Source organism: Chelonoidis abingdonii, chromosome 6 (assembly GCF_003597395.2).
Source record: "Chelonoidis abingdonii isolate Lonesome George chromosome 6, CheloAbing_2.0, whole genome shotgun sequence".
NCBI classification, from domain to species: domain Eukaryota; kingdom Metazoa; phylum Chordata; order Testudines; family Testudinidae; genus Chelonoidis; species Chelonoidis abingdonii.
In genome coordinates, this window is record NC_133774.1 from 94,807,992 (window position 1) to 94,834,567 (window position 26,576).

The 26,576-nt window shown below is 40.4% G+C and overlaps 1 protein-coding gene across 1 annotated transcript in view; it reads left to right on the top strand.

Moving 5' to 3' along the window:
- Positions 1–26,576, top strand: part of GLIS3 (GLIS family zinc finger 3) — a 273,434-nt gene that overhangs the window by 56,756 nt on the left and 190,102 nt on the right. The window contains exons 3-4 of the mRNA XM_032801814.2: positions 221–428; positions 6,503–7,628. Of these exons, the coding sequence (XP_032657705.1) occupies positions 221–428; positions 6,503–7,628 (1,334 nt within the window). The remainder of the gene's footprint in view (positions 1–220; positions 429–6,502; positions 7,629–26,576) is intronic.

A 26,576-nucleotide genomic window follows, 5' to 3' on the forward strand; every position in this document is an offset into this window, starting at 1 on the left:
ATTCTGTCCTTGTTTGATTAGCATGTATAACTGATTCCACTTTAGAATGTCGCTTTATATATTTGCAGAAAATTATAGGTCCCTCAATCATCTTACGTGCTCAGTTCCAGTAATTTCTCCTCACTGGTACCACAGAAATGGGCGCGATATAATTGTGAAGTCTCTGTTCTTGTCATGTGTAAAAGAGACATGAAAACTAATCTGCCTCATTTATTTTTAGGAGGTCTTGGCTATGGGCCTCGGGGCAAGTCCATTGGAAAAGGCAGCTGCAACAATCTAGTTGTCACCAGCAGTCCCATGATGGTTCAGCGACTGGGACCTATATCACCTCCTGCAAACCAGGTCTCAACAGCATGCAACCAGATCAGTCCTAGCTTACAGAGGGCTATGAATGCTTCAAACCTGAATATACCTCCATCAGATACAAGGTCCTGAATTACATTTCTTCTCTTCAGTATTACAAAGGAGCATATTCATTTTACTGTCATTTAAGTACTTAAACACAACCTGTTTTGATAAGTGTTAATGGAGTTACTTTGATCTTAGTCTGGATTTACTGTAACTATAACTAAGGCTATGTCTACACTACAGAGTCTATAGTGGCATAGCCAGTATAGTCCCCTGGTGTAGTTGCAGCCTACAGTGACAAAAGGAATTTTTCTGTTGGGGTGGGATCACTGCCTCCCTGAATGACGTTAATTGTGTCGACAGAAGCACTCCTCCGTCAGCATATCTACATCTGTACTGGGAGGTTTGTTGACATATCTGTGTTGGTCGGGGGTGTGTGGATTTTGTTTCATACTCCAGGCCAACATAACTATGCCCATATAGCTTTTAGGTATAGACCAAACTTAAGAGCAGAACTTGGTCCAAAGCTTCCATGCTCTGTAGTTCTTTTACTGAATGAAGACTTCCATAACTGTAAAAAAAATTACTTTTTTTGACAATGGAAAAATTGTGGCTCAGTAGGTGACTTGTAGGATGGAAACAGCAAAACTCCTAATAATAAATCCAATTGGTGCAGGGTTTCATTGTATTTTATGTCTGGTACAGTGCTTTGTGTGTTGTGCCAGTGCTTACCAAATTATACTAATGTCAAACTCATGGTACAGTGTCTCCATGAGTTTGTAAACTAAAATATGGCTATTGACATTGCAAATGAAAATATTATAGAATCATAGACATTAAGGAAAGAAAAGAACTGTTATATAGACCATTTTACTATTAATATAGCATGTTCTTGATAGACTAGTTGTATAAACACTGGGTAGAATTTTCAAAAGTGCCTAAGTGACTTTAGGAAGTTGTACCATTTTCAACAACACGTAGGTCACTTAGGCACTTTTGAAAATTAGACTTAGGCTCCTAAGTGACTTAGGCACTTTTAAGAATTTTTGTCAGTGTGTCTAACCCAGGGATTGGCAACCTTTCAGAAGTGGTGTGCTGAATCTTCATTTATTCACTCTAATTTAAGGTTTCGCGTGCCAGTAATACATTTTAATGTTTTTAAAAGGTCTCTTTTTACAAGTCTATAATATATAACTAAACTACTGTTGTATGTAAAGTAAATAAGGTTTTTAAAATGTTTAAGAAGTTTCATTTAAAATTAAATTAAAATGCAGAGCCCCCAGAGCGGTGGCCAGAACCTGGGCAGTGTAAGTGCCACTGAAAATCAGCTTTCGTGCTGCCTTTGGCGCGCATGCCATAGGTTGCCTACCCCTGGTCTAACCATTGTGTTCAGTGCTGAAATGTATTTTTTTTAAATTTACAAAATTTAACAGTTACTGTTTTTTAAAATATCTTGTACTGTATCTCATTACTTCACTGCAAATTCCAGAGTTATCTTGAGATGGTTAAAAACAATACTAGTATTTGACTAGGTTGAAACATTGATTTCATCTATTTGTAAGCTATGTCATGAATAGGGGATTTCCATCATTTTACCACTGAAGATTGTGCTTGTAGTGCCTCCATATGTTTTCTAACTTGCAAATTAACAGCCCATCCAGTGTGTGTCACTGTCAGCCATTCAGATCCAAGGCCATGCCTCCGAGCCAAAAGCCATCATGATTAATGTGACAGCAGTCATAATGTAGTTACAGTTAAAGCCATATATGTGTGTTTTGTATATGTATATACTCAGGTATTTAAATGTGTCACTTCTATTGAGTTTAAGCTATGCCTTCCAAATATCTAATTTTAGTCTCATCTTTTGCAGAATTTTAATTCACTTGGGTAATTTCATTTTAAAGAGAAATTTGCTAAAGATTATTTGAAATCATCAGACTCTCAAAATTCAAGGTCCTGTATTTCTCCTTTTAATAACATGCCAGTAAGTAACACCAATGGATCCCACAGGAAATTTAAATATTTTGACACTTGTTTTTGTCCTGAATTGGAATGAAAAGTCAAAACATTGAAACTTGTTCCAAAAAGTTTCAATTCAGAGATGTTGAAATGTTTCATTTTGGGTTGGTTCAACATTAAACTGCATCTGCCTAAGCTGCGGCAGTGTCATATGTGTGTTGTAGTTGGGGGCCCCATGACCCCATTCTTCTGTATGAGTTGGGCTAACCTATAATTCCTGTGATGCCCCACAATGCCATAATGCACTCTGGCAGCTCAGCATGATGCAAATTAATGTTGAAATGGACCAAAACAAAATGTTTCATTTTGATTTTCCCAGTGGGACCAGTACTGGGACCTAGGAAGTGAGGGGAGTTCTTTCAGGGGAAACAAAGAATGCTGAACTCAGGTGATCATACCTGAGTAAAGGAAAACAAGATTTTCACTCTTGTTTCATGTTTACTTCTAAAGTTCAAATCAGTGGTTGATAATGCAGCACTGTTGCATTTCAAATTATAGAGAGAATGAGTAATTATAGGTAAACTTAAAAGATTCTGGTCCAAATTCTCAGTTGGTATAAACTGAAGTATATGAAGCTGTGCCAGTTTACACCAGCTGAGGATCTGGCTCTCTGTATTATATAGCTATTTCAGATCCTCAGTCTTTACAGTAGTACATATAGTGTTCCCTGTAAGTATTTACTCATCAGCATGGGACAGATTTTCAAATGAGTTCAGCATTTTGGTTGCTGACAATCTGTTTCTAATTGTGAATACTGAACGCTTGAAATTCTGGCCATAATCAAGTTTAATTTTATACAATGCAACTTTAAAAAAAAAAAAACTACTGTGAGCATCCATTTGCATTAAAAACATTTCAATATCTTTCTGAATGAGCCTGAGTCTGATGCACATTTTTTGGTTTATGAATGGGCAATTTTTGGTTTATATGTAAAGGAGGAATATCCGTGCTAAATTAATTAAGCTAAAAAATCCCCAATTTTATTTTCTAGAGAAATACTCAGCCTACCATGTAAAAATCAATTTTATTATGTTTTACTTGCTTATTCAGCAGACAGTAAGTACACCTGTTTAGGGCCACATCATAGTAGTATTCAGGGCTACACTGCAGCGTAGAATTTGGGCCCTCGCAGGTGCCTCAACAAAAGCAAAAGTTCTCCCCTTACATGAGTGTGTGGACTACTGGATCTTGGGACCAGGCATGCAGAAGCAACTTCGGGATGCCACAAAGCCATTTACTTCTCCCTCTGGAACAGCTGACTGAGGAGTAGCAGTGAATAGGTAGCTCCACCTCCAACAAAGCAGATCAGCCAGTAGAGCTGAGAGAGTCCCTGGGAGCTGCAACTTACTATCTCCTTGAAGCAGGGAGGCAATTATGACTATCTGAGTCTGTTTCTTTCCTGAGATGCTCCTGGAGTGGTTTGTCTTTGTGGTACAGTCTAGTCCTCAGCCCAAATTACTGTTAGCTGATGCCTTTGATCAATTGATTCCTGACCACTGTAAAATGCTTGTTATGTTAAGCAAGAGGAGAACTGAAACAAGCCCTGCCTCCCAGGTTAAGGAAAGTAAGTGTTTCAGTAGAAACAAATACAGTGCGGATTTTTCAGCTGTAAACTGTATAACTATGTAGAATTCAGTGTCAAAAGCCATCTAAGTTTCTTTTGTCTAGTGTTTCATACACTCTTCCAATTTGACTGATCTGATAAAAAAATTCTACCAATCTCAGAGGTGAAAAGTTGTAGTATCAAACAGAATCATGTCAAGGACAGCCAGCATACAATTGCATCATTTGTATATGCTTTGGTAAACATTACTTCATTCACTGGAAATATCACATCAGCCATTGTTTAGAGCCTGTTCCTGCTCACGCTGAATTCAGTGATAAGAATCTTATTGATTTAAATGGGATTAGGATTTAGCCTTAATCAAAACTGATAGCAAAACTGTGAACTATATATCTATTGCTATATCTTTGTCACATGCATTCAGTACCAGTGCAACTAAAGATGGAATTTTGGCTTTATTTGTATTGAATGTTGCCCCTACTTCTAAAACCAATGTCCCATCATAATATTAGTATTGTACCTCTTCCAAATAATAGCAGAATTCTGGGGCCCTGTAAGTTGATTTTCCAGAGGAAGAAAGATCAGAGATGTGGCATCTGGGTATACTCTAACTATAATTTTAATTACACGCATACCCCAATTCTGAGATGTGATAGTCAAAAAGCATGCAGGGCAATCTCAGCCCAACACCAGTGCTTGGTTCCTAGGGCTGAACTCTTCCTCAAGAATTGACTCTAATCAGATACCAAGGCAGAGAACAATCTCTCCTCCTGCTCCCTGTCTCTTGAAACTGTATCTACACAAAGACTGTGCGTAACTCAAACAGAATGGCAATGCAGCATGTCTTCCCAAGAGTCAAAACTTGCTTGCACTCTAGGAAGAAGAACTTGGAAGACTATATGTAATAGCGCCACCTGGTATTGCCTGCCATAGCAATATCTGGAATATATGCAAATATCAGATGAGGTTTATTTCTCTTGTTTGTTTTTGTTTTCTTACTGTAATTTTGAACAATAAAAGTGCATAGTAAAATAATATTAACCAATTGTTTATGGCAGTATATGTGCGTAACATCCAGGTAGGCATAGTTCTTTAGATTGAAATACAGAAAAAAATGCTTATCCCAGGAGCTAAGTGCTCTGACAATTTTTTCCATTATTTAGTAGTTTTCTTATGGTGTTCATCATAGCCTGTAAACCCCCTACCCACCACAATTTAATTAATTTAGCCTCTGCCTTGTGCGGTAGATAAGCTATTAACCTAATTTTCCAGAGAGGGAACTGAGACTCATAGAGACTAAGTAACTTGCTCACAGTCACACAAGAAGTGAGTGCAGAACTGGGAGTAGAAGCTAGATCTCCTGAGTACTGGTCCAGTGCCTTAGTCCAACTCTGTGCTTCTTAAAAACACAAAATATGCAATGAAAGTAACAAATCCAGCAATTTAACTTGAACCCACATGCTATAACTATCTTAACCAACGATATCTGCCTATATGTCTAGGTGCTTATAAGGACCCCATCACCTCATCTCTCTTTGAGTACTTCACAGATATTAATGAATTTATCCTCCGAACACCCTCAAGGTGGGAAGGTCTGTCTCCAGGTTACAGCTGGGAACCGAAGCCCAGACAGATTACATGACTTGCATAAGGTCACCCAGCAAGTCTGTGCTGGAGCTGGGAATTGTAGCCCCACCCTGCCTCTCCTCCTCCTGCCTCTTTGTGGAAACCAGTGCCATTTTTGGCTTAAGATGTTAGGGTGATACTTAAGAAATCCCAGGCGTAAGCAAATTTCCTGATATTTCTGTGAAGAATTTATATGATAAGTTTGGGAATGTGAGAATTTCTGAAACACTTGTTCTGACTTAACTGTGGAAACATCATAAAAACAAAACTAAAACTCCTCAAACTGTTGCTCTTCTTTATTTTAATTCACTTATTGTGATTTTGTACAGTTAAATATTATCTGCATTTTAAGCTTGAGTTTTATCTTTAAAGAGTGATATTTGCCAGCTTGCATCCATTACAGTCTATAATTTCCTTTGAGTTTAATACTTATTTCTCTGCTTATTCATCGGCTTCCTATTTTTTCCACCAACACCTGCCACCAAAAAGGATGGATAGGCAGGTCAACTCAACAGAAGTTAATATCTGTTTAATAATAAATGGAAGCGTAATATTTTGCACTCAGGGCCTACTTGTGCTCCTGATGAAGTCAATGACAAAGTTCCTTTGATTTCAGTGGTGCAGGATCCAGAGGCGTATAGAGTAACTTTCATCCAAGACTCTTAAAGTGCGTTACAGATTTTCAGTTGGCTTCTGAACTATCCAGCATATGCATGCAGTGCCTGTGTGTGCCTGCAGGTGTAGTAACTGAGCAGGCAAACCCTTGAAAACATAAAATTAGAGGGCACTTTTAAAAAAATTGGCCCTACTATGACACTATGTGAGACTATGCCAATTGCGAGAAGATGGAAGAACCAGTATATTAGTAATATATAAATTTATGAACCAAACTTTTAACGTGATTTTCTAAAACCCCTGTCTTTCTTTTTCCTACCTTTATTCCAGATCCCTCATGTCACGTGAGTCTCTGGCCTCTGCAACATTAAGCTTGTCAGAAAGTCAGTCAACGCTGAGTGTGAAACATGAGTGGTCTCATGGGTACAGGATTCTTCCTTCCCTTCCTTCCAACCAAGGATCCCAAAATGGCAGTGAGCTAGGGGACATACTGAGTATACCACCTGGAACATCCATGTCCAACAACAGTGTATCTAACTCATTACCCTCTTACTTGTTTGGTATGGAAAATAACCATTCCCCTTATCCGAGCCCTCGCCATTCTTCAACCAGATCTCATTCAGCCCGCTCCAAAAAAAGAGCCCTCTCTCTGTCTCCTTTGTCTGATGGCATTGGGATTGACTTCAATACAATCATACGTACATCCCCAACCTCTCTGGTTGCGTACATCAATGGTTCGAGGACATCGCCAGCAAACATATCCCCACAGCCTGAGGTCTATGGGCATTTCTTGGGAGTAAGAGGAAGCTGTATTCCCCAGCCTTGCTCTATTCCAAACACTCAGAAAGGTCTTCTTGTGGCTAACAGCAACATCACCCTCCCAGGCTACGATGAAAATGGGACTGTGGAATACCAGCGGATGCAGCAGTTGGAACGAAGTAGCTTGCAGTCGGCAGTCATGAACAACATGGTGGTTCAACAAGGTATTCCTCTGATAGACAGCCAGCCAATGGGCATGTTAAAAAGTGAACGTGTGGATGATTTTTCAAGCAGCACAATTGACATGCCTCCTCCTCCCCCTCTACCACCTCCTCCACCACAAGGTCCACCACCCCCTTACCATGCACATCAACACAGACATCAGCATGACCTCATAAACCATTCCCATCAACTTGCCTTGCCTTCCTCTGCCCAGGGCCCTCTGTTGGATGAGGATGGTGAATTAGATGATTTCAATGGTAAACACTGCTGTCGCTGGATAGATTGCAGTGCTCTGTATGACCAGCAAGAGGAACTTGTGCGGCACATAGAAAAGGTACATATAGACCAGAGAAAGGGAGAGGACTTCACTTGTTTCTGGGCAGGATGCCCTCGAAGATACAAGCCATTTAATGCCCGTTACAAACTGCTGATTCACATGAGAGTTCATTCAGGAGAGAAGCCAAACAAATGCACGGTAAGTCTAAAGTGACAGATCCTGTCGGGTAGAAGTACAGTTCACTGCTTATGAAAGTTTAGATAAGGTTTAGTTGGGCACTAATTTCTTCTGGTAGACAGAATTTAAAAAAAATTAGAATGAGTAAATGACTGCCCATATTTCCACCTACATAGTTAGGGAGAGGTGTTCTCTAATATCAACTCTTTACATTTGACCAGAAATAACTTTTTCTGCCTATCTGAATTATTTCTGAATCCAATCTGAGAAAGACACGTGAGACTTTCATAAAGCAAGGAGTAGATACCATGAGAGTCTGAACTTGCCTGGATGATAAGTACTGTGGGATATTTATTACTGGTTGTAATTAAATTGTCTTGCCTCAGGTTAACACTTTTTTCCTGAGCAGTTAGCCAATATTCAAGATCTTAGTGGTGGTTTCTGTTAGGAGGAGAAATAGATAATGGAGTCAGGTATTTCTTTGACACAATCCTGTGTGTTTATAAAGCATGTACAAAAGTCCTGTTTCCCTGAACACGGTAGGACTCAAACAACAGGAGACAGCTTTTTTCCTGACAGTTCTACATACCTTTCAGCCAGCACTCTATTCAAAAAGCATTCTCTCAAGGATTTTTTGCAGGGCCACACTATCCGTGCATTTCTGGCTGTGTCTGGGGCTACCTTGGTGCTGCTCTGTATGCTCCTTCTCCCTCTTAGAGAGACAGAGCTGCAAGCAAATCAATCCCCCATCCTTGCATTTACATTCAACGCACAGTGAAACCCTTTTGACATCATAGCTCAGATTCCTGAGCAGCCTTATATGTATTCTATATTTTGGGTGGTGGCTTCTGATCTTTCAGCTATCTTGAAACAAAAGGATATTTAATTTTTCTCCTCATCTAGCCTGAATGGAAGGCAACTGTTATCTCTACCAGCATCAGTGAGGTGTCTCCCAGCTACCAGTGTAACACCTCACAACAAATGAACATATATTTTCTCAGAATATCTGCTGATGGGTACTCAACTAGGAGGAACTTACTGGGTTTTCTCTATATCATGTGGAACATAAATCAGTCCAAGGACGTTATTGTCAGTCTGCTTCCAAGTAATTGTTTGTGGGTATAATATGTGGAGAGGAATTCTTCACTTAACATTGTACCAGTAAAAACCTTACAGTGTGTAATAAAAACATTAGTAAGACTAGTTAATGCTTTTTTGTCATTGTAAGGTGCCTGAACTTTTCATTGTGACTAAAAGATGCTATATTTATGTCACACCTATTAAAACACTAAAAATGAATTAATGTTTTATGAACACAATGTAACCTGAAAGACAACAGGAAGGATTTGCTGCATTGCAAAAAAAATTTTTTTTCAAACTTAAAATGAATAGTTTTTCTTTTACCTTAGGATGGGTAAAAATGATTGTGTATAGCAAATGTTCCTGAACCTGATGAACTCTCTGTATGTAGCATATTCTTCCATGTCACTGGAAGCATGAAATATAATGTGGGAACACAAAGCATGGTTATCACATAGGGAAGAGACTAGGCAAAATGGAGACACCTTTTTTTTTTTTTAGTTGGTGCTTTCCAATTTTACAGGATTTCTGCCATATGCATTAGTGTATAATTGCAGGTGTTTTGAATTATGCCTGATTAATTTTAGAGGCAAACATACCATGTCTCAACTTATTTTAAGTTAATAGAGAAGGTGCTGTTCTCCTGTGTTCAATCAAATGATCTTTGCAACTGCATCCCGAATGGATATGATTCGGGGAAGATTGCATTTTTCAAGGCTAGAGAAGAGGATGTTGCAGTAATCGAGAGCTGAGATGATGAGAGCTTATATGAAAGCTTTCGCTGTGTGAATGGATAAATAAGGTCATAGCTGACAGATACTATGTGGGAAGAATCTGCAAAGATTAGATATAGCCTGGATATGAAGACCTAGAGAGACGTCTGAGTCAAATTTAACAGGCAGGTTACAGGCCTGAGTGAAAGGCAGGATAGCGGAGTTGTCCAGAGTGAAGTGACCAAGAATGGAGGTGGTATGCAGGGGCAGCTCAGGCCCCAGCACACCAAATGCGTGCTTGGGGCGGAAAGCCGCGTGGGGCACTCTGCTGGCGTTGCGAGGGCAGCAGACAGGCTGCCTTCTGCGGCTTGCCTGCAGAGGGTCCGCTGATCCTGCAGCTTTGGTGCCTGCGGGAGGTCTTCTAAAGCCACAGGACCAGTGGAGCCTCCGCAGGCAAACCGCCGGAGGCAGCCTGCCTGCCGTGCTTGCGGTGGCAAAATCCCTAGAGTTGCCCCTGGTGGTGTGGATGAGATGGGGGAAAGAAAGTAGGAAGAGTAAGAGCTCTGTTTTAGTCATGTTGCTCTTGAGCTGATGGCTATACATCCACAAGGAATGTCAGAGTCAGGCCAAGTTTTTAACTTGGACAGAAAGTGAGAGGTCTGGAGTAGAGAGGTAGATCTCTGAGTTACCAGCATATTTATGTTTGTGAAGGAGATTTCCCTCCAGGCTTTATTTCTGGATAAAGTGAAGGGGACCAGGAACAGAGCTCTGTGGAACCCCCACAGAAAGCTGAGTGAGTGCAGGTGATGAGGAGGAAAGGGGAAAAGAAGATGAGTCAAGAAAAGGGGGGAGATCACATCATATTTTGTCAATTTTCTCTTGAAATAAATTGACAAGATCCTGTGTAAAGAAAGAAGCTGAGGCAGGAGGGGAGGGTTTGAGGAGTGAGTCAAAAGTGGCAAAAAGGTGACTGAGATCATGGGCATGGATTCATTGAAGCTGGAAAAGTAGAGCTGTTTAACTAGCAAGATGGCAGAACTGAAAGAGCAGGAGAATGAATTTGTAGTGGAGGAAGTCAACCTGATCATGGGATTTCTGCCAGAGATGCTCAGCAGCATGAGACAGGAACAGAAGAAGTGGGTGTTGAGGGTGAGCCAGGGCTGGGAGTAGGCAGAGCAGACCCCAAAGAGTCAAAGGTGGAGGAGAGCGAGAATTGGAAAGAGTCAACAACCATAACAATGGAAGAAAGGGAAGAGAAGGCAGGGAAGAGAGGACTGAGAGCAGATGAAAAGTCTTCAACACTGATGAACTGGACATCACAGAAAGGTTGAAGTGACAGGGTGTGGGGGCAGGGCACTGATGGGTGATGCTGAAAGAGACCAGGTCATTGTCAGAAAAGGGGAAGTCAGCAATGGAGAAATCAGAGAGAGAGCCATGTGTTGTGAAGACCAAGTCAAGTGAATGGCCCTTTTGGTGACCTGGGATGCAAATTGAATTAAGAGGTGAAGGCAAGGAGACATACAGCTATGGATTGGACAGGTCATCAACATGAAAGCTGAAGTCACTGAAGCATGGGAGATTGTGAGGAGAGGAAGAGAGGGAGGGGGAGGAGTTGGTGGGTGTAGATGACAACAGCATGGAGAGGGAGAGAAGAGTCAATTGGAGTCTTGCTCAAAAGAGGATAAGGAATGGGAAAAGGGAGGAAGGGGGGATTAGAAGCACCAAGGATGGGAGAAGAGAAGCCCGACACCACCACAGTGGTCTGAGCCAGAGCAGGGAACGTGAGAAAAGGAGAGGGCTTCATAAGAGAGGGCAGCTGCAGATGGCAAGTCAGACTAAGGGATCCAGCACTTTGTCAGTGCCAGGAGCTGGAGTGAGTGAGATATGAAGAAACTGTGGATAAGTCAGATCATTTTAGAGGAGAAGTGGGCATTCCAGAGACAGTAAGAGAAGGAAATGAAATAACCCTCAGGCAATCAGCTAACCATGTCATACTGCATGAACATTTCAGTGAAATGATGGTTCTTAGCACCAGGCAATTATCTGTAATGGAGAAAAATCCTCCTTTTATTCATGTGTCAGAAAAGGCCATGGTCAGTACATTCATCATCCCATATTCTGTGCACCTGTCTATATGTTGGAGTCCATTGTCAATATAATATATGGTGTATTTGACTATTTTACCTAATCTCCTAGTATTGTAATGACATTGCTTTTCAATGTACCATCAACACAATAGAGGGTCAAAGTTGCTTCTAAGCTATATTACGCCAATGCCAACAGAACTAATGCAGACTAAGACCCATAATTAATTGTTAAGGTTAAGATGAACTAGAGAATTCAGTTTTCCTTCCTACAAATAACCTTTCATAATTCTATGCTAAGTTATACATCTGAAAAAAAAATCAAGGAACTGCTAAACGTGCAATATTGTATCTTCCAATGATTATAAACGTCCAAGTGCACATGGTTACATAGGTAAGGTTAGTGCCAAGAAAAAATTTCTCCATTGACTTAAATGGATTTATACGAGGGACAAGCTTGTTTCTGTATGTTGATGAAATAGAGGTTTGGAATAGCGTGTAACATATCACAAGATGAGATGATGTAGTCACTGATAGTATCTGGTCATGACTAAGCAGTCTGCTATGATTCTGAAAGACGTAGTAAAAGTAGTGTATGCTATGAGTCAAACAGCTGACAGTAGATATGATGAGTGGCTAATGACTGTGTTTGTTAAATTCAAATTTAGTGACATGCACTGGGGATTTCATTCCCAGGAATCCAGAATATAATTGTACTATCATACCAAGAGCTAATAGCCATGAAGCAGTGAAAGCAACAGTTAGAGAGGTCTACATAAGAACACAAGAACAGCCATGCTGGGTCAGACCAAATGTTCATCTAGCACAGTATCCTGTCTTCCAACAGTGGCCAATGCCAGGTATCCCAGAGGGAATGAACAGAACAGGCAATCACCAAGTGATCCATCCCCTGTCGCCCATTCCCAGCTTCTGGCAAACAGAGGGTAGGGACACCATCCCTGCTCATCCTGGCTAATAGCCATTGATGGACCTATCCTCCATTAATTTATCTAGTTATTTTTTGAAACCCGTGTGACTATAAGGAAGAGATCATACAATGAAACTAGTGTGGCAAAAACTTGCAGACTGGTCCTGACTAGACTTACTGCTAGTACAGTGAGTTGTTCTGCACCTGTCTGAGCTACCCTGTAAATTAGGCTTCCTGTATAAATTTGGCTGGATCTACTGATAGAACTGCACTTTCAGATTAGGCACTAGAGTTGGCTGTCCCTTTCTGGTACATTTTTTCTGTGCTAATAAATTTCCTAGTACATTTTTTTTTTAAAGTTGGAGAATGCTTCATGCATTGGAGGGATTTTTCCCACTGTTGACTGTGTTTGGAGAAAGAATTCCATTCAGTGTTTGTTAACACTTACTCTATTCTCCTAAGGCTAGAACTCTCATGGGATTCTGTCCTAACATGTAAATCTGCGATGGATTTTTAGGGGATCCTGTTGCTATTTTCTAATTACCTGGTTAAGAAACCAAAAGAATCTTTTCAGGACATTACATTGGGACATAAGATTGCCTTTATCTAAACTTATATCTAAATGTAAATATTTCACATTCAAATTTGGCTAGTGTACTCCTTTATTCACTTTTATGTAGGAGTAAATAATTTTTCTAAATAAAAAAAAAAATCTGGTTTGATGGGTAAAGAAAGACAGAAAAACCTGAATCAAAAATTGATATTGACATGCCAATGACTGTTATACCTGTGGTTGCCATTAAAAACCCCAGAAATGTTTGCCAACAGTTGCCACATAGCAGTAATTGAGGTTTCCAGTTTTCTCTGATATTAGAAAAGGCAAGTTCTGTGGTAACTGAGTGAAAACTACAATAGCACTTGGCAAATACTGACTTTTTAATATATATGTGAGTTTATTTCATACCCTGTGTTTTTCCTACAATGGATGCTTTTTGTACTTAAATGTTCAGCGGCTATGCAGGGTATTTAATTAATTTTCTGCCAGTGTTTTGCAAATGATAAGCTTAAATATTTTACTTTAATGTAATAATAGAAGTATGCTGTTAGAAATTTCAGGCGCTCTCTTCACATTTTGTTACAGGTACAATAGAGGTGCTCTCCCTTGGAAACAAAGTACAACCTTTCTGCTTCTAATAACACCTGAACCACCCTCAAGCACACTACTGCTCTGAAAAATGAATCTTTCCTGTGCCATCAAACATTGCTAATGGCACGAACCAGGCTCTGCCATCCCTATCTGTCTTGGATCACTCTTTGTTCTCTGTGTTGTTAAGTCCAACAAGTGTTCTCTCTCTGAGTGGTTTTTGACAGAGGGATTCTTTCAGTCAGTACCTTTTTCATGTTTCTCCAGATGCCCAATGGCAAGCCTGCCATGACACATGCTCTGGCTTCATTCTTAAGCTTCATCTTCTTCTCTGGAAAAATCTTTGGTGATAAGAGGTCATTGAACTCTGTGACAGATCTTGGCATTTGTTATAAATTCATTAAATTTTTATACCTAATATTTTCCTGACGCATTTGCTTTAGAATGCATTTAGATCTCTGTGCTTTTTGGTGGATTTCCAGTTTTCACATCCATATAGTAAGGCGGAAATGATATTTGAGTTGAAGATTCATAGTTTGGTCTTTAAATTGTAGATTTTTTCAATGACCAAATCTTGTTTAAATTGGTAAATACAGCTGCCACCTTGACAAATCATGACATTAGTTCCTTCTGGATAGTCCCACGGGCTGCTACTGCTGTTGTTAATATTTTTGAAGTGTAGGATAATTACAAAAATATTGAATTTTCCTTTTTATCTAATATGCTTGATGTGATTTAAATAAATAAAATTAACAGTAATTTCCCCCTATCAGGTCTGAAACAACATCAAATGAACATCTGTTAAATATCAGAAATATCTTGGCTTCCAGAATATATCACATGACACATCAGTCTAGCAAACACATAAAACAGTTGATATGCTTACAAAGATCCTAAAACACTCGAGTGATTACTAAATGAAACACAAGGAAACCTCTTCTATAGTGTATTTATGTATTGTTTGAATAATAGCTGCTCAGAAAATTTCCATAAAAATGAAACTTTGATGAAAATCAGAAACAATTTTTTGCAAAATCTTTATGGAAATTTTTCCATTTTCTAATAAGATCCAATAATGTACCTACATACATACAATATATATTTGTACAGCATATACCATGCATTCAGTGTGTACACTATGATATCTATATTATAGGGGGAGCTTGGTAGCAGATCCTATATTGAGGTCATCTAGCACTTTCCATTATAAAAGATTACTGCAACCTTTTTTGAGACATTCTAAGAGCTCCACTGGACTTTTAAAATTTGGCATGGAGAAAACCCTCAGGCCAGAGATGTTCCTTTTCTTTGTCCCATGAAACTCTGTTCAAGTTTAGCAGAAATGTAAACTGTTAAAAACTGCTTTTTCTTTCTCATCCTGACATTCCTGAGGAAAGTTTTGTCGATGTGCCAAAATAACAACTAAACAAAAACGTTCTTAAGAGTTGAACTCATGCTGCTAGCAAAGCCGCAGAGCTACAGCAACAGCAGACACTGCACTGGGAATGCCTGGGAGCCCACTCCCCAAAGGTGCATGGACAGCAGTACGTACTCTCTCTGTGGGTACTACATCCTGCAGGAGCTTACCCTACCTTCTCAGGAGAAGAGAGAGAGTCAGTCCAAGCTCCCTGTGACCTGCCCATGAACCTAGGACATGTAGCCAGTGGCTCACCCCCAGCTCTGTGATAGCATCCTTCTGCTGCTAATGTAGTTAGTTTTGTAGTTCAAGTGGTTACATCTGTGCTGCACTGCTGATATTTCAGCATTCAAACTTCATTGAAGATCCATGATGAGGGGTTTGTTACAATCGTACAAAGTAGTTTGTTTTTACCTTTTAAAAATTAGGAAATTATACTTTAAAATATGTTTAAAGAATGTTATTTAGGTTGCACAGTCAACCATTTGAAAGTTCAAAAATGCCATGTTTATGGTTGCCCAGGCAACATTAATCCTGCCCCTTCTGCATATGCACTGATACAATTTTCAATTATATGATCACATACTGTTTTTTCCACAGAACCTCTGCCTCATTCAGCACACGGGATGGACATGCAAGGGACAACCGTTAAGATTGCCATTTTCTAACTTCCATTTTCTAACTTCCAGGAGCTTGACATTGCAATCTAAATAATGTTCTTTTAACACAGTGTTGTTTGTTTGTGAAATAGATAATGTAGTCACAGAGCAGAACAGTTAGTGAGATACTACAGCTACTCCCAATTACTGTACTGGATGTTTTGGTGGGATTTTCAAAGGAACCTCAGGGAGTTAGTTGCCCAAATCCACTGTCAATAGGCACCTTACTCTCTAAACTAAACTAAAAATCCCAGACTAGAGTATATACATATAGTTATCCATGCTATATATAAAAATACAGAAAGAAGTCCCAGATGCGGCACTGTCATCTTCAGGAAGGTTATTTGTGAAACCCAGTTCCATATCACAGAACACACTTTAGGAATCTTCCATTTGATGGTATTTTAAATTTTATCTCCCATAAGGAGGTATTTGATCCGGTTTACCTGAAAAGCTGTTCTCTGTTTTGCAGACTTTTAATCTGTAGAAAATTAGTTTCAGATTTTTGTAGACGTGTCCAAATAGACTTCTTTTCTGTTTCACTGTAATTCAGAACATGAATGTAAAGTATCCAAGAATATAAATGGAATTTGCAAGTAGTACCAACACTTTTTCTGTGATCAATACTAGATTTTTAAATAATTACTTCACCATAGAAAGTGAGTGGGTAGCAGTACACTAATTTATATTTGTTGTTGTTTTTTTCATTCCCTTGTGCTGTGTTTTAGAGGAATGTTTTCCAGATTTTCTGCTTCAATAAAGCTTTTGTCAAACAAAAGTCGAAATGAGCTTGAAACAAATCTTCAAATCCTGAATTACAGGTCTGGTTCTAGAGTTGGTTCCAAGTTCTGTCTGTCTCTAACGGGCCAAACAAAAACCCCTTATCTGATTGCTGCTGAACCTAGGGTTTGGAATCCGGATCCAAACTCAAAGCTTCCCAGATTTCAGAGGACTTAGATTTGGAGTTTGGATTTGGCTCATTATAGGGTTATGGTTGAGCTACAAATTTTAATCTGAATTTGGGTTTATATTTGAGATTTCAGTTCAGAGATATGTCTGAATAAGCATCAAAACATTTGGATCCAAACCACCTGAATATACAAAATTGGGCTGGAGATTTAATGAAATTAGATGTATCCATTAGTTTATGATGAAAACAGATAATGGGCCCAATCCATCAAACACTTCAAATTGTGAGTAAGTCTTACTTAAGAGAGTAGCTCCATTGACTTCTGTGGACTGCTTGATAGAATTAAGGATTAGTCATGTAAGTAACAATTTGTGGAATGAGGTTTTTATTTCCTTGTAACTTCCAGTCTCTATCTGGGTTGCCTGCCTTGGCCTTGGAGAGCAATGCTTGCTAATGGGTAAAGTTGTATCAGGAGTGGCATGAATAAATGATGAAAAATAACCCCTAAACAGGCTTTTTTAGCCTTCCATTTATTGGTAGAAATGTCTAATTAGACATATCTAATACATTTCTAGAAAGACAAATGGTAAAAGCCATTTGATTAAATTGAAGCCCCAATTATGATACAGTACTTGTATCCCCCAGACTCTGTTTGTTACACCAGAAACAGACTGAAGCCCGCCCCCACAAAATATATAGCATTTTTAAAAAAGAAAGACATAAAAAATTACTAGTTAATAATACTCTGAAATACGTCTCTTACTTCAAAAAGGAAATACAGTTTTAGATAAAACAAAAATTGTCAGCTTCTGCTCAGAGTACTGACAACTCATTTGCTAGGGATTAAGCTTTTAATTAAGAATTGATGCTCTAGCCCATTGCAAAGAACCTTCTAAACATGTGACACTTTTGATTTTTCCCAAGTGTTCACACTGAAATTCAGTGGTATGCACAGTGAAGGACAAATATGAAGGTTTACTTGTGAATGCGGGTCTTAAAAACTAATGTTGAAGGTCCAATCTTATAGAACAGCTATCTGATTGTTTGTATAGAATAGTTAAGAAGTGGACAGTTGCCATAGTCTTTCTGTATGTGCACATGAATAACTTTCCATTAGTTAAATATGTTGCAAACCAAAGGCAAATTAACTGCTCGTAAGGATTTTGAACACTGCTCCTTATTTAAAGTTCAGGTAACCTTATTTTTTTTCAGCATTCCAGTTTACTTTAGACTGTTTCTGTTAATAATGAAATTAATGTGTATAACATAACCTTTAAAGAAATACAAGTGGGGGGATTGATCCTGCAGATTCCTACAAGAATACACTGTATACGTGGACAGTCCCATTGACTTCAGTGGGGTTCCTCATGGGCATGATCCTGCAATCAGTTGCGCACTTGTTTAGTTCAGTTGATTTAAATGAGACTACTCAAGCACATAAAATTAAGCACATGCATAATGCTTTGCATACCGAGGCTCCTGTGCATAATCTAGGGGTTAAGAACCCATAACACCTAGGAAATTCAGAATTAAGGGCAGAATGGGTCTCTCTGATCATGTTGCATCGCTAAGTCACGTTGATGTGCCTACATTTTTCAGCGTGTGTGATATGTAATATATCACCCACTCTTCTATCAAAGAGGACTGTTCCATCCTTAATTTCTTTATTGTGATGCTCCATTTTAGTAGCATGTCAAGGCTACTCTGTTATTGAAGAATTCCAGCACTCCCAATGGACACCTTCTGACTAACTGTTACCTCTTCTGGTCCTTTCTCCACCCCACCTGTCTGACAGGTTTTGTCTTTATTAGAAAATTTGATCATGACAAACATGACCTTGAGGAGTCATGTTAACCGCAGATGATACTTAGTACAACTTTGAAGTCAATGTAAACAAGAACAAGTCATGTTTGACATCATGTCACCTGACTGTGGTTAACCCCTAATGTTTATCACCAACGTCCACCTGGACTCAAAGCAGCATTTAATATCAAGTTCGAAGTGGGTATTCACTCACGAAAACTCATGCTCCAATACGTCTGTTAGTCTATTAGGTGCCACAGGACTCTTTGCTGCTTTTACAGATCCAGAGTAACATGCAGAGGTGAAAGTAAGCTGGTACGCGCCGGTACAGAGGACGGGTAAGAAAAGGAAACTGACTGAGAGAGGGAAAGAGAAGCCTGCTCCCTGCATAAGAATAGTTTAAACTCAGCTGTTCCCTGATGGTTCAGTCCCCAGGGCTAGGTTTTGGCCTCCTTGTTAATTTCAGTCACAGTAGCTGGGGAGAGGGGGTCGAGGGGAGAGTGTGTTTGACCATGACAGGGGTAGTCCCTGTCTGCCCCCGGGGATGAGGGGATTTCTCCTACTAATATACACAACAAATACAAGCATTTGGCTGCACAGCTTAAATCCTGAGCTAATAAAAGCAGGTGGAAGGGGAAAACTCACTGTCACATTGGTTTCTCATCTCCTCCCTCCTCCTCCTCCAGCCATGCTGCAGACAAGGCTCTGAATTCCTCCCCATTCCCCGCAGCAGGGGTTTTCCTCTAGGCTCTACCTTGCAGTAGACTGGCTGAGATGCCTGCTATTGCTGCCTGCAAAAGAACAATTTAAACTCAGCTGTTCCTGTGCAGTTCAGTGCCCAGAGTTAGGAGCTGTTTCTGGCATCTGTGACGATGTGGTTCTGGCGAGACCCAACTGAAAGTGCCAAATCAGGACCAATTGCTGAAACAGGGCAGTCACAGCCCAAGGCTGGGGTTTTTCCACCTCTAAGGCAAACCAAACCAGCCGGACAAAAATGACTTTGGTTTCACCCCACTGGCTAACCACAAGTCACACAAGCAATTTCCTTAGACACTTCAATCTCCCAGTATCCCTACCAGTGCCACCCATCCTGGGGATGAATGATTATGAAAACCAACACCCCAGTAAAAGAAAAAGGTTCTCTCTATCCCAAAGGACCAACCCCCAGACCCAGGTCAATATACACATTAGATCTTACCCGCAAATCACACTGTTTCCAATCCTTTAGAATCTAAAATCTAAAGGTTTATTCATAAAGGGAAAAAGATAGAGATGAGAGCTAGAATTGGTTAAATGGAATCAATTACATACAGTAATGACAAAGTTCTTAGTTCAGGGCTATGTAGCAGTGAAGAGTATAACTGCAGGTTTAATCAAGTCTCTGAAACATCCCCGCTGGATGGGCCATTCATTCACTTTGTGCAAGCTTCATTGTTAGCCAAAGTCCTCCAAAGGTGAGAAGCAGGAATGAGACAAGATGGAATTGAGCATCAGCCTTATATAGGCTTTTCCAGTTTCAAGGACACTTCTTTTCTTTTACTGTGAAAGTTACAGCAAATGGAGTCTGCATCACAATGGCCAGTTTTCTGCCACACCTGCGATCACAAGCGTATCATGCTCCTTCTCATTGTCAATTGTGTAGCTGCATGTCCTTAAGCCTTAAGCAGGCTAGCAACACACCAACTTGTCTATCTTTCCAGTAACACAGGCACAATTTGAAATACAACAGCTACAGCCTATATATTCATACTTCAACTACAAATATGCAGACAATACAGACAGCATAATTCATTACACCGTAACCCATAACCTGGCTTTAACACCTTATATGACCCTTACATAAGATTTCGTGCCACTTACAGAACCTTGTTGCAAACCTGTCTATATGATCCCATTTATCATCAATAAACCTCACAGTATCCTTGTTAATTTCACTCCCAGTTGTGTTGAGTGTGTGTTGACCAATGCAGAGGCAGTTCTTTTCTTGCCCCGGCTGAGAATTCCTAAACACAATCAAATCTCAGAAACTATTTCCAAGTTCAAATCATCGCATTCGCCTCCCCAGAGAGGATCATTGTTGTTGAAGTCCAAACTGCTTGCATCCTCTTGAAATTTACTGTTTAAAAAAAACAAAACACAAAAACAGCGAACATGGTGGAAGATGTGTCATAGTCACATTAGGGTTCTATTTGGGGAAAGACAATTTGCTAAAGCAACTAAAAGATTTACAGGGCAAAGCAAATAGCCATACGTACAACGATACACATAACGGCATTCGGAGGAAAGAACTCGACTCGACTTGAATCGAAATTATTGAGCCTCTTTAAAGAAATATATGTTTCATTCCATCCACTCCTCATTTCTATACTGATTATTAACACTGAAATGTCCCTAGCGATGCGGGTGCAATCCCAAATCTCTTTTGTTTTCCTGCTGCAGAGCAGAGGCTGATAATGAACAAACTTTCTTAAAATTCTTGGTATATTCATGAAAGGCTGTCCAGTGTCTTCATTCACTCCCGACTTTCCTTTTTGCTTCCCTTCTCTGCCTCTCCGCAACCTCGACTACCTTTCGTCCCTGCCGCCTGGTGGTTGTGGTTTTAATGCCTCTGCTTATTATCCTTGCAGACCCAGCCCAAGCGGATCTGCTGGCTCTCTGCAGGCAGCAGCCCACAGAGGCCGTTGCTGGGTCCTGTTCAGGGCAGGCTGGCACTGCATTGTTTGACACATTCATTCACAACACATACGATACCGTAGTTCTGTGTATTATGAATGTGGTGTCACCAAACAATACGCTTGCAGACCTGCCGTCCAACTGCCCTCAACCCACAACCCGCCCTACTATTCTATTTTATTATACTTTGGAGATCCCATACATCCAGGGCAGAAAAGAAACTTGCCGCCTTGCATGGTTGTCCACAGTTTCCCCCCCACCCCGCCCCAACAACTGGAATGAAATTAACAAAAGATGCACAGACAACCCCTTAACCCTAGGGCTGAACCATCAGAACAACGTTCTGGTTTAAACTTTCTTATGCAGAGAGGCCAGTCTCTCTCTGCAAGCTAGAGAAGCCTCTGCAGCAGTCTGCATGATCTACTCTTCAGTACCAGCCATATCGGCGGGTAGCAATCCATTGCTCGGGGATCGATATATCGCGTCTCATCTAGACGTGATATATCAATCCCCGAATGTGCTTATATCGATTCTGGAACTCCACCAACCCGAACGGAGTTGCGGAGTCGACATGAGGAGCCACGGACATCGATCCCGCGCCGTGAGGACTGTGAGTAATTCGATCTTAGATACTTCAACTTCAGCTACGTTATTCACGTAGCTGAAGTTGTGTATCTGAGGTCGATTTTCCCCCGTAGCGTAGACCAGCCCTGAGTGCCAGGCAGGGAGAAAGCACAGAGCCTAGCATCGGCAGCCTGGCTGGAGAAGGAGGAGAGAAGACAGAGAAAAATGTGACACTGAGTTTTCACTTTTTCAGGCTTATTCCAATAGTAAAGTTTTATTACAGACAGTACTGGTAGTAGTAATAGTAGCTTTATTTTCTCTGTCTATGTCATGCAATGGGAGGGATCCACGAAGTACGTAGGAGAGGTGGGTGGGTTGCTTGCGATTGGACCATATGGATAAGAAATGTAAATTACTTTCACACCTGCCCAAACCCCAGGGCTCCCAGCCGCCTTTGCAGCTGGTAGCTCCGGGTTAATTTAAAGGGCCTGGCTCCTAGCTTCAGCCAAATCCCTGAATCCTTTAAATCCTGATTTAAAAGTCCCAGGATTTAAAGGCCCCACCTCTTCCGATAGAGGCCATGCCTCTTCCAGTTGAGGCCCCTCTCCCTCCGCAGGACTGGAGTACTGGTAAGTCCTTTAAGTAACTTTCACCCCTGCTAACACGCCTACTCTCTGATACTTGACAAGTTAGTTAACATGACTACTCAAGGCACTGCTGTAACATAATCCAGTTTTCTAGTGGAGACAAGCCCCCCACCTGCAACATCCAATCCTGCATCCCAGAAACCTCCTGCCGCTTCCAGGAACCCCGCTTCTCTCCCAGTCATCTTCCCCACTCTGCTACTCATCTTATTTCCCCATCCCTGGGGACGCTATTAAAAATATACAGGGTGTAATTCTGGACTGCCTTTCTGTGTGGTTTTAAGGGGAAGCCTGAATTAAACAACAAGATATGACAGGAATTGAGTTAGGTCTTCATTTACATTGAGTGGTATATTCTTCTTTTGGTGCAAACATATAACTCCCTTGCTTATTACTGTGTGTTATGCACATGTAATAAGGGGAGATCTCAAGGCTCTGAGTTATAACAAAAAGTGGATGATTTTTTGTCATATAGACCAGGTCTCAGCTGGCTAATGAAGGAATGAGGAGGAGATCCAATCAGTCAGCCTCAAATTAGCTGTTTTCTATCTGTAAAATAATATTTATTATTTGGGGGCTTTCTTGGCCCTGTTCTGCAGTTCTCTGTCTGACCTAGACAGCTTATGAGCATAGCCTTTCTCTTTGCATGATAAGATTTGCCCCTTCTTTATTCTGGCTTACAACCTTAAGTATGTTCTCCCCATAATATTAACATTTTATAAAATATTATTTTCCTTAAAGTTCTATTTCTTTGAAACTTTGTAACATTTTGTTCTGATTCAAGAGAATTAGTGAAAACAACAAAAGCAACCCCCCAAACTTTATTTTAGTGATGCATTGCCAATCCTTACGATGCTTCTACAAATACGTTCTGCCTCAGACTTTGATAAACCTATTGTATCAGAGTTGTGGTCCCCACAAAAGTGGAGGAGTGAAAGACTGGAAAATGTAGGTATTTGTTTTCCTATTTAAATAAAAAATACATTCTTATTACCAAAACCAAAAATGGAAACAAAATCATGTTGCAAACAAGCTGATATTAATTGCCCTTCACTGGAAATATTTATTCTTTGTTTCTGAAAACTATATTGCAAGTTGCAATAGCACAGAGGTGAATGTGTGATATTTGACTGTCTATTCCTCCCGACCAAGCTTTGCACAGTCCACAGTGCATGTGCTGATTTCTCATTGTCATTCTTCTACATGCCACCTGTATTTCTGAATAACACTAAGGTGCCCTTTTGGTGGAGGCAGTGATGGGGATATATATTAGGGCCTGGGTACATTGCTAAGATTAATAGGAGGTGCCTAGTAGGGACCTATGGTGATAGAGGGTGTTAAAACCACCTTCCCCTAGGAACAACCAACATACCTAGAGCCAACTTTGATAACTACATCTCAGTTCGCTGTAAGTGGGTTCAACTGCATTGCAATAATTTTTGGAACTATTTATTACCTGTTTAGAATACTCAATTTCCGGTGTCTTTTTAATATTAATTTGGTACTTTGCTCACCATTTTCATTGCTGCCACCATCTTTTATGAGGATGGACAGCAATTTCATCGCACAAGTGCTCAGCTCTTGAGGATTAACACATCATAACAAAGTTCAAGATCACAAGTGAATGGTTTAAGAGAGATGTCACTGTGCTAGGCAATTCTTTTTCTATGTTCTGTTTTGCTGCCTGTGGTACTGAAATGTAATATCCCCCATCTGTTCACAAAGTAGCTTTCTTGGTATAAAGAGCTGTTATGAATGCTTTCCCCCTCCTTTCCCTCATGGAATGCTTTCTTTTGGTCATAAACTAGCACATGCTTAAGACAAAAATGATAATAGGCTTCCCTAGGCACTTTTGGTACATTTCAATAAATACATTCCCACAAAATGAAATTGCTTTGGCTCTTTACTATGTTCTTTAGTGGTTTACACTTTCAAAATTACCCCAAGGAGATCAGATGTAAACATCATGCAATGCCACGATTCCTGTACAAGGTCAATCATAGAGCACAGCTGACAGATATATTTCCCTAGTAGCATTCAGATCTGTGTTTTAAGAAAGTGCAACTGTGCAAAAAAACTTATCTGGGCCAACAATTAAATATCATTGATTCTAATTAGGATTTGTCACATAATAGAAAGACAAAGTTTCTTTTGTTTAGTGAAAAGCCTATTTTGGCTGCTTACTAAGATGCAAGGATTTCTTTCCAGTGGCTTTAGATAATCAGTATGACAAAGTTTCAGTCCTGTGATCTTTCAGCTCTCCTCAAGTGATTCAGCCTCACTTGTCGAAACTTGTTTAAGGTGTTTATGTGACGGCAATCCAGCACAGAAGTTGTTACATGGTGTGACAATGAGGTCTGCACTTTTTGTTTATAGAAACCTGCGACTCCATCTTCAATGGAACTAAGGAACATTTATGCGCTTAATAGATTGTTGGGTTTATTAACTTTATCTGCAGTACTCCTGTTAGTAAGCATGCCCGTGGTGAAAGACAGGCTTGTTCCTCTCTGACCATCTGGCAAGGACTGGCTGTCTTTTCTGGCTGTCTGAGTCAATGAGATCTGAATCTATTGTGTGAATTAAGAATTTGAGCTGCTAGTTGTGATACTGATTTTGTTTTGGGCCAGTGAAATGGGCCCATTATGGCAGAACACGTTGAGGAAAGATGCATATGAGTTGAGTGGATATTCCAGAATTCAGTAATAGTTCTGCAGAGGTAATAAATCAAAATATATCAGTGAGTCACCAGTACTTTCCCAGACTTTTAAATTCAGAAAAATGAATTTCTGCAACCCATGGCTCAAAGCATAGAATATTAATGAAACAACAGGCAACTTAATTCAAAATTAAAAGCAAACATCAACCATCTGCAGTTTCATTGATTTATTTTAATTGTGGGAATTTGCTAAAAAGTATGTCGGGTAATTTGTGTGGGTTGACATTTCCTTTGAATATAGAGGTTTGCTAATTTTGATCTGTATTGGTAAGGCTTGATGAAAGGTCACTGAGTAAAATTCTGATCTCAGCTAGTGAGACTGCATCATCATGCATCTTGAAAAATCACTGCTGTGTGATGATCTCTGTAGCAACATTCCTTCCCTCCTCAATATCTAGCCACCTGTGTTGATCAGCCCCAAAGTTTAATTCCCTTATCTCTCATATGCTCCTCACTACCATATATACCATAGCCATATACTCAGGGGTGGCTCCAGGCACCAGCAGGCCAAGCGCGTGCTTGGGCGGCATGCCGCGAGGGGCGCTCTGCCGGTCGCCGGGAGGGCGGCAGGCAGGCAGCCTTCGGCGGCATGCCTGTGGAGGGTCCGCTGGTCCTGCGGTTCTGGTGGACCTCCCGCTTCAGTGGAGCCGTGGGACCAGCGGACCCTCCACAGGCACGCCTGCGGGAGGTCCACCGGAGCCGCGGGACCAGCAACCGGCAGAGCGCCCCCCGTGCATGCCGCCGTGCTTGGGGTGACGAAATGTCTAGAGCCGCCCCTGCATATACTGCAAAGCAAATGGCTCCTATGATGTATCTATCCAGGCCTGGAAGATAGCCAGAAGGGAACTCCTCATAGATGGCTTAAACGTATTCTATCTAGGTTTCTTATACATTGATCATCATCCTGCTGTCTGAACACCATTAAATATCACACAAGTAGGACTAGGAAAACTAAGACTAAAGGTAAATACACTTCTGATTTATGTTGTTTTGTTGGTATAAACCAAGGCACAAGAGCAGCTGATGGTGGAAAGCTCACGAAGAGATGGTTGCAATAAAGTAAGGCAGACACAAACTCCCCTCCAGAGGTGTTGCAGGTGATCAGTTCAGGCTGAAAAGTGGCAGTGATGACTTGCACTAATTTGTGTCCAAGGGTACTGCAGACTGTGCTGATGGCAGAAATTAAAGTTGCCTACCCCTACTGGAACCCAGTAGGAGCTGGAGATGGTCCTGTCACAATGAACCCACACCTGGGGAGAATCTACCTGTTAGACAGCCTCCAGGCACTTTAGAGCTGACTTGGTGAGCTTTTTGTTTTGCAATTGCCTGTCTTTTTAAATCTTCATTTTTAACTTTAAACTTTTTAAGGGTCAGATTAAACCAACTTTGTTCACATTGAATAGTCATTGCTCTTATTAACTAGTCCAATGGATTTTAGTGGGACTAATCAATCATATGAATAAGATGTTACTCAGTATAAATAAGGGTGGCAGAAACAGGACTACATTTCTAAAGTTGTGGAGGAGATTCTGAACTCAGTTACACTGGTTTAAATGTGAAGTAACTCCAGTGAAGTCGATGGAATTGTTCCAGATTTAAACTTGTGCCATACTTTTTCTGTTACTTGATTCATT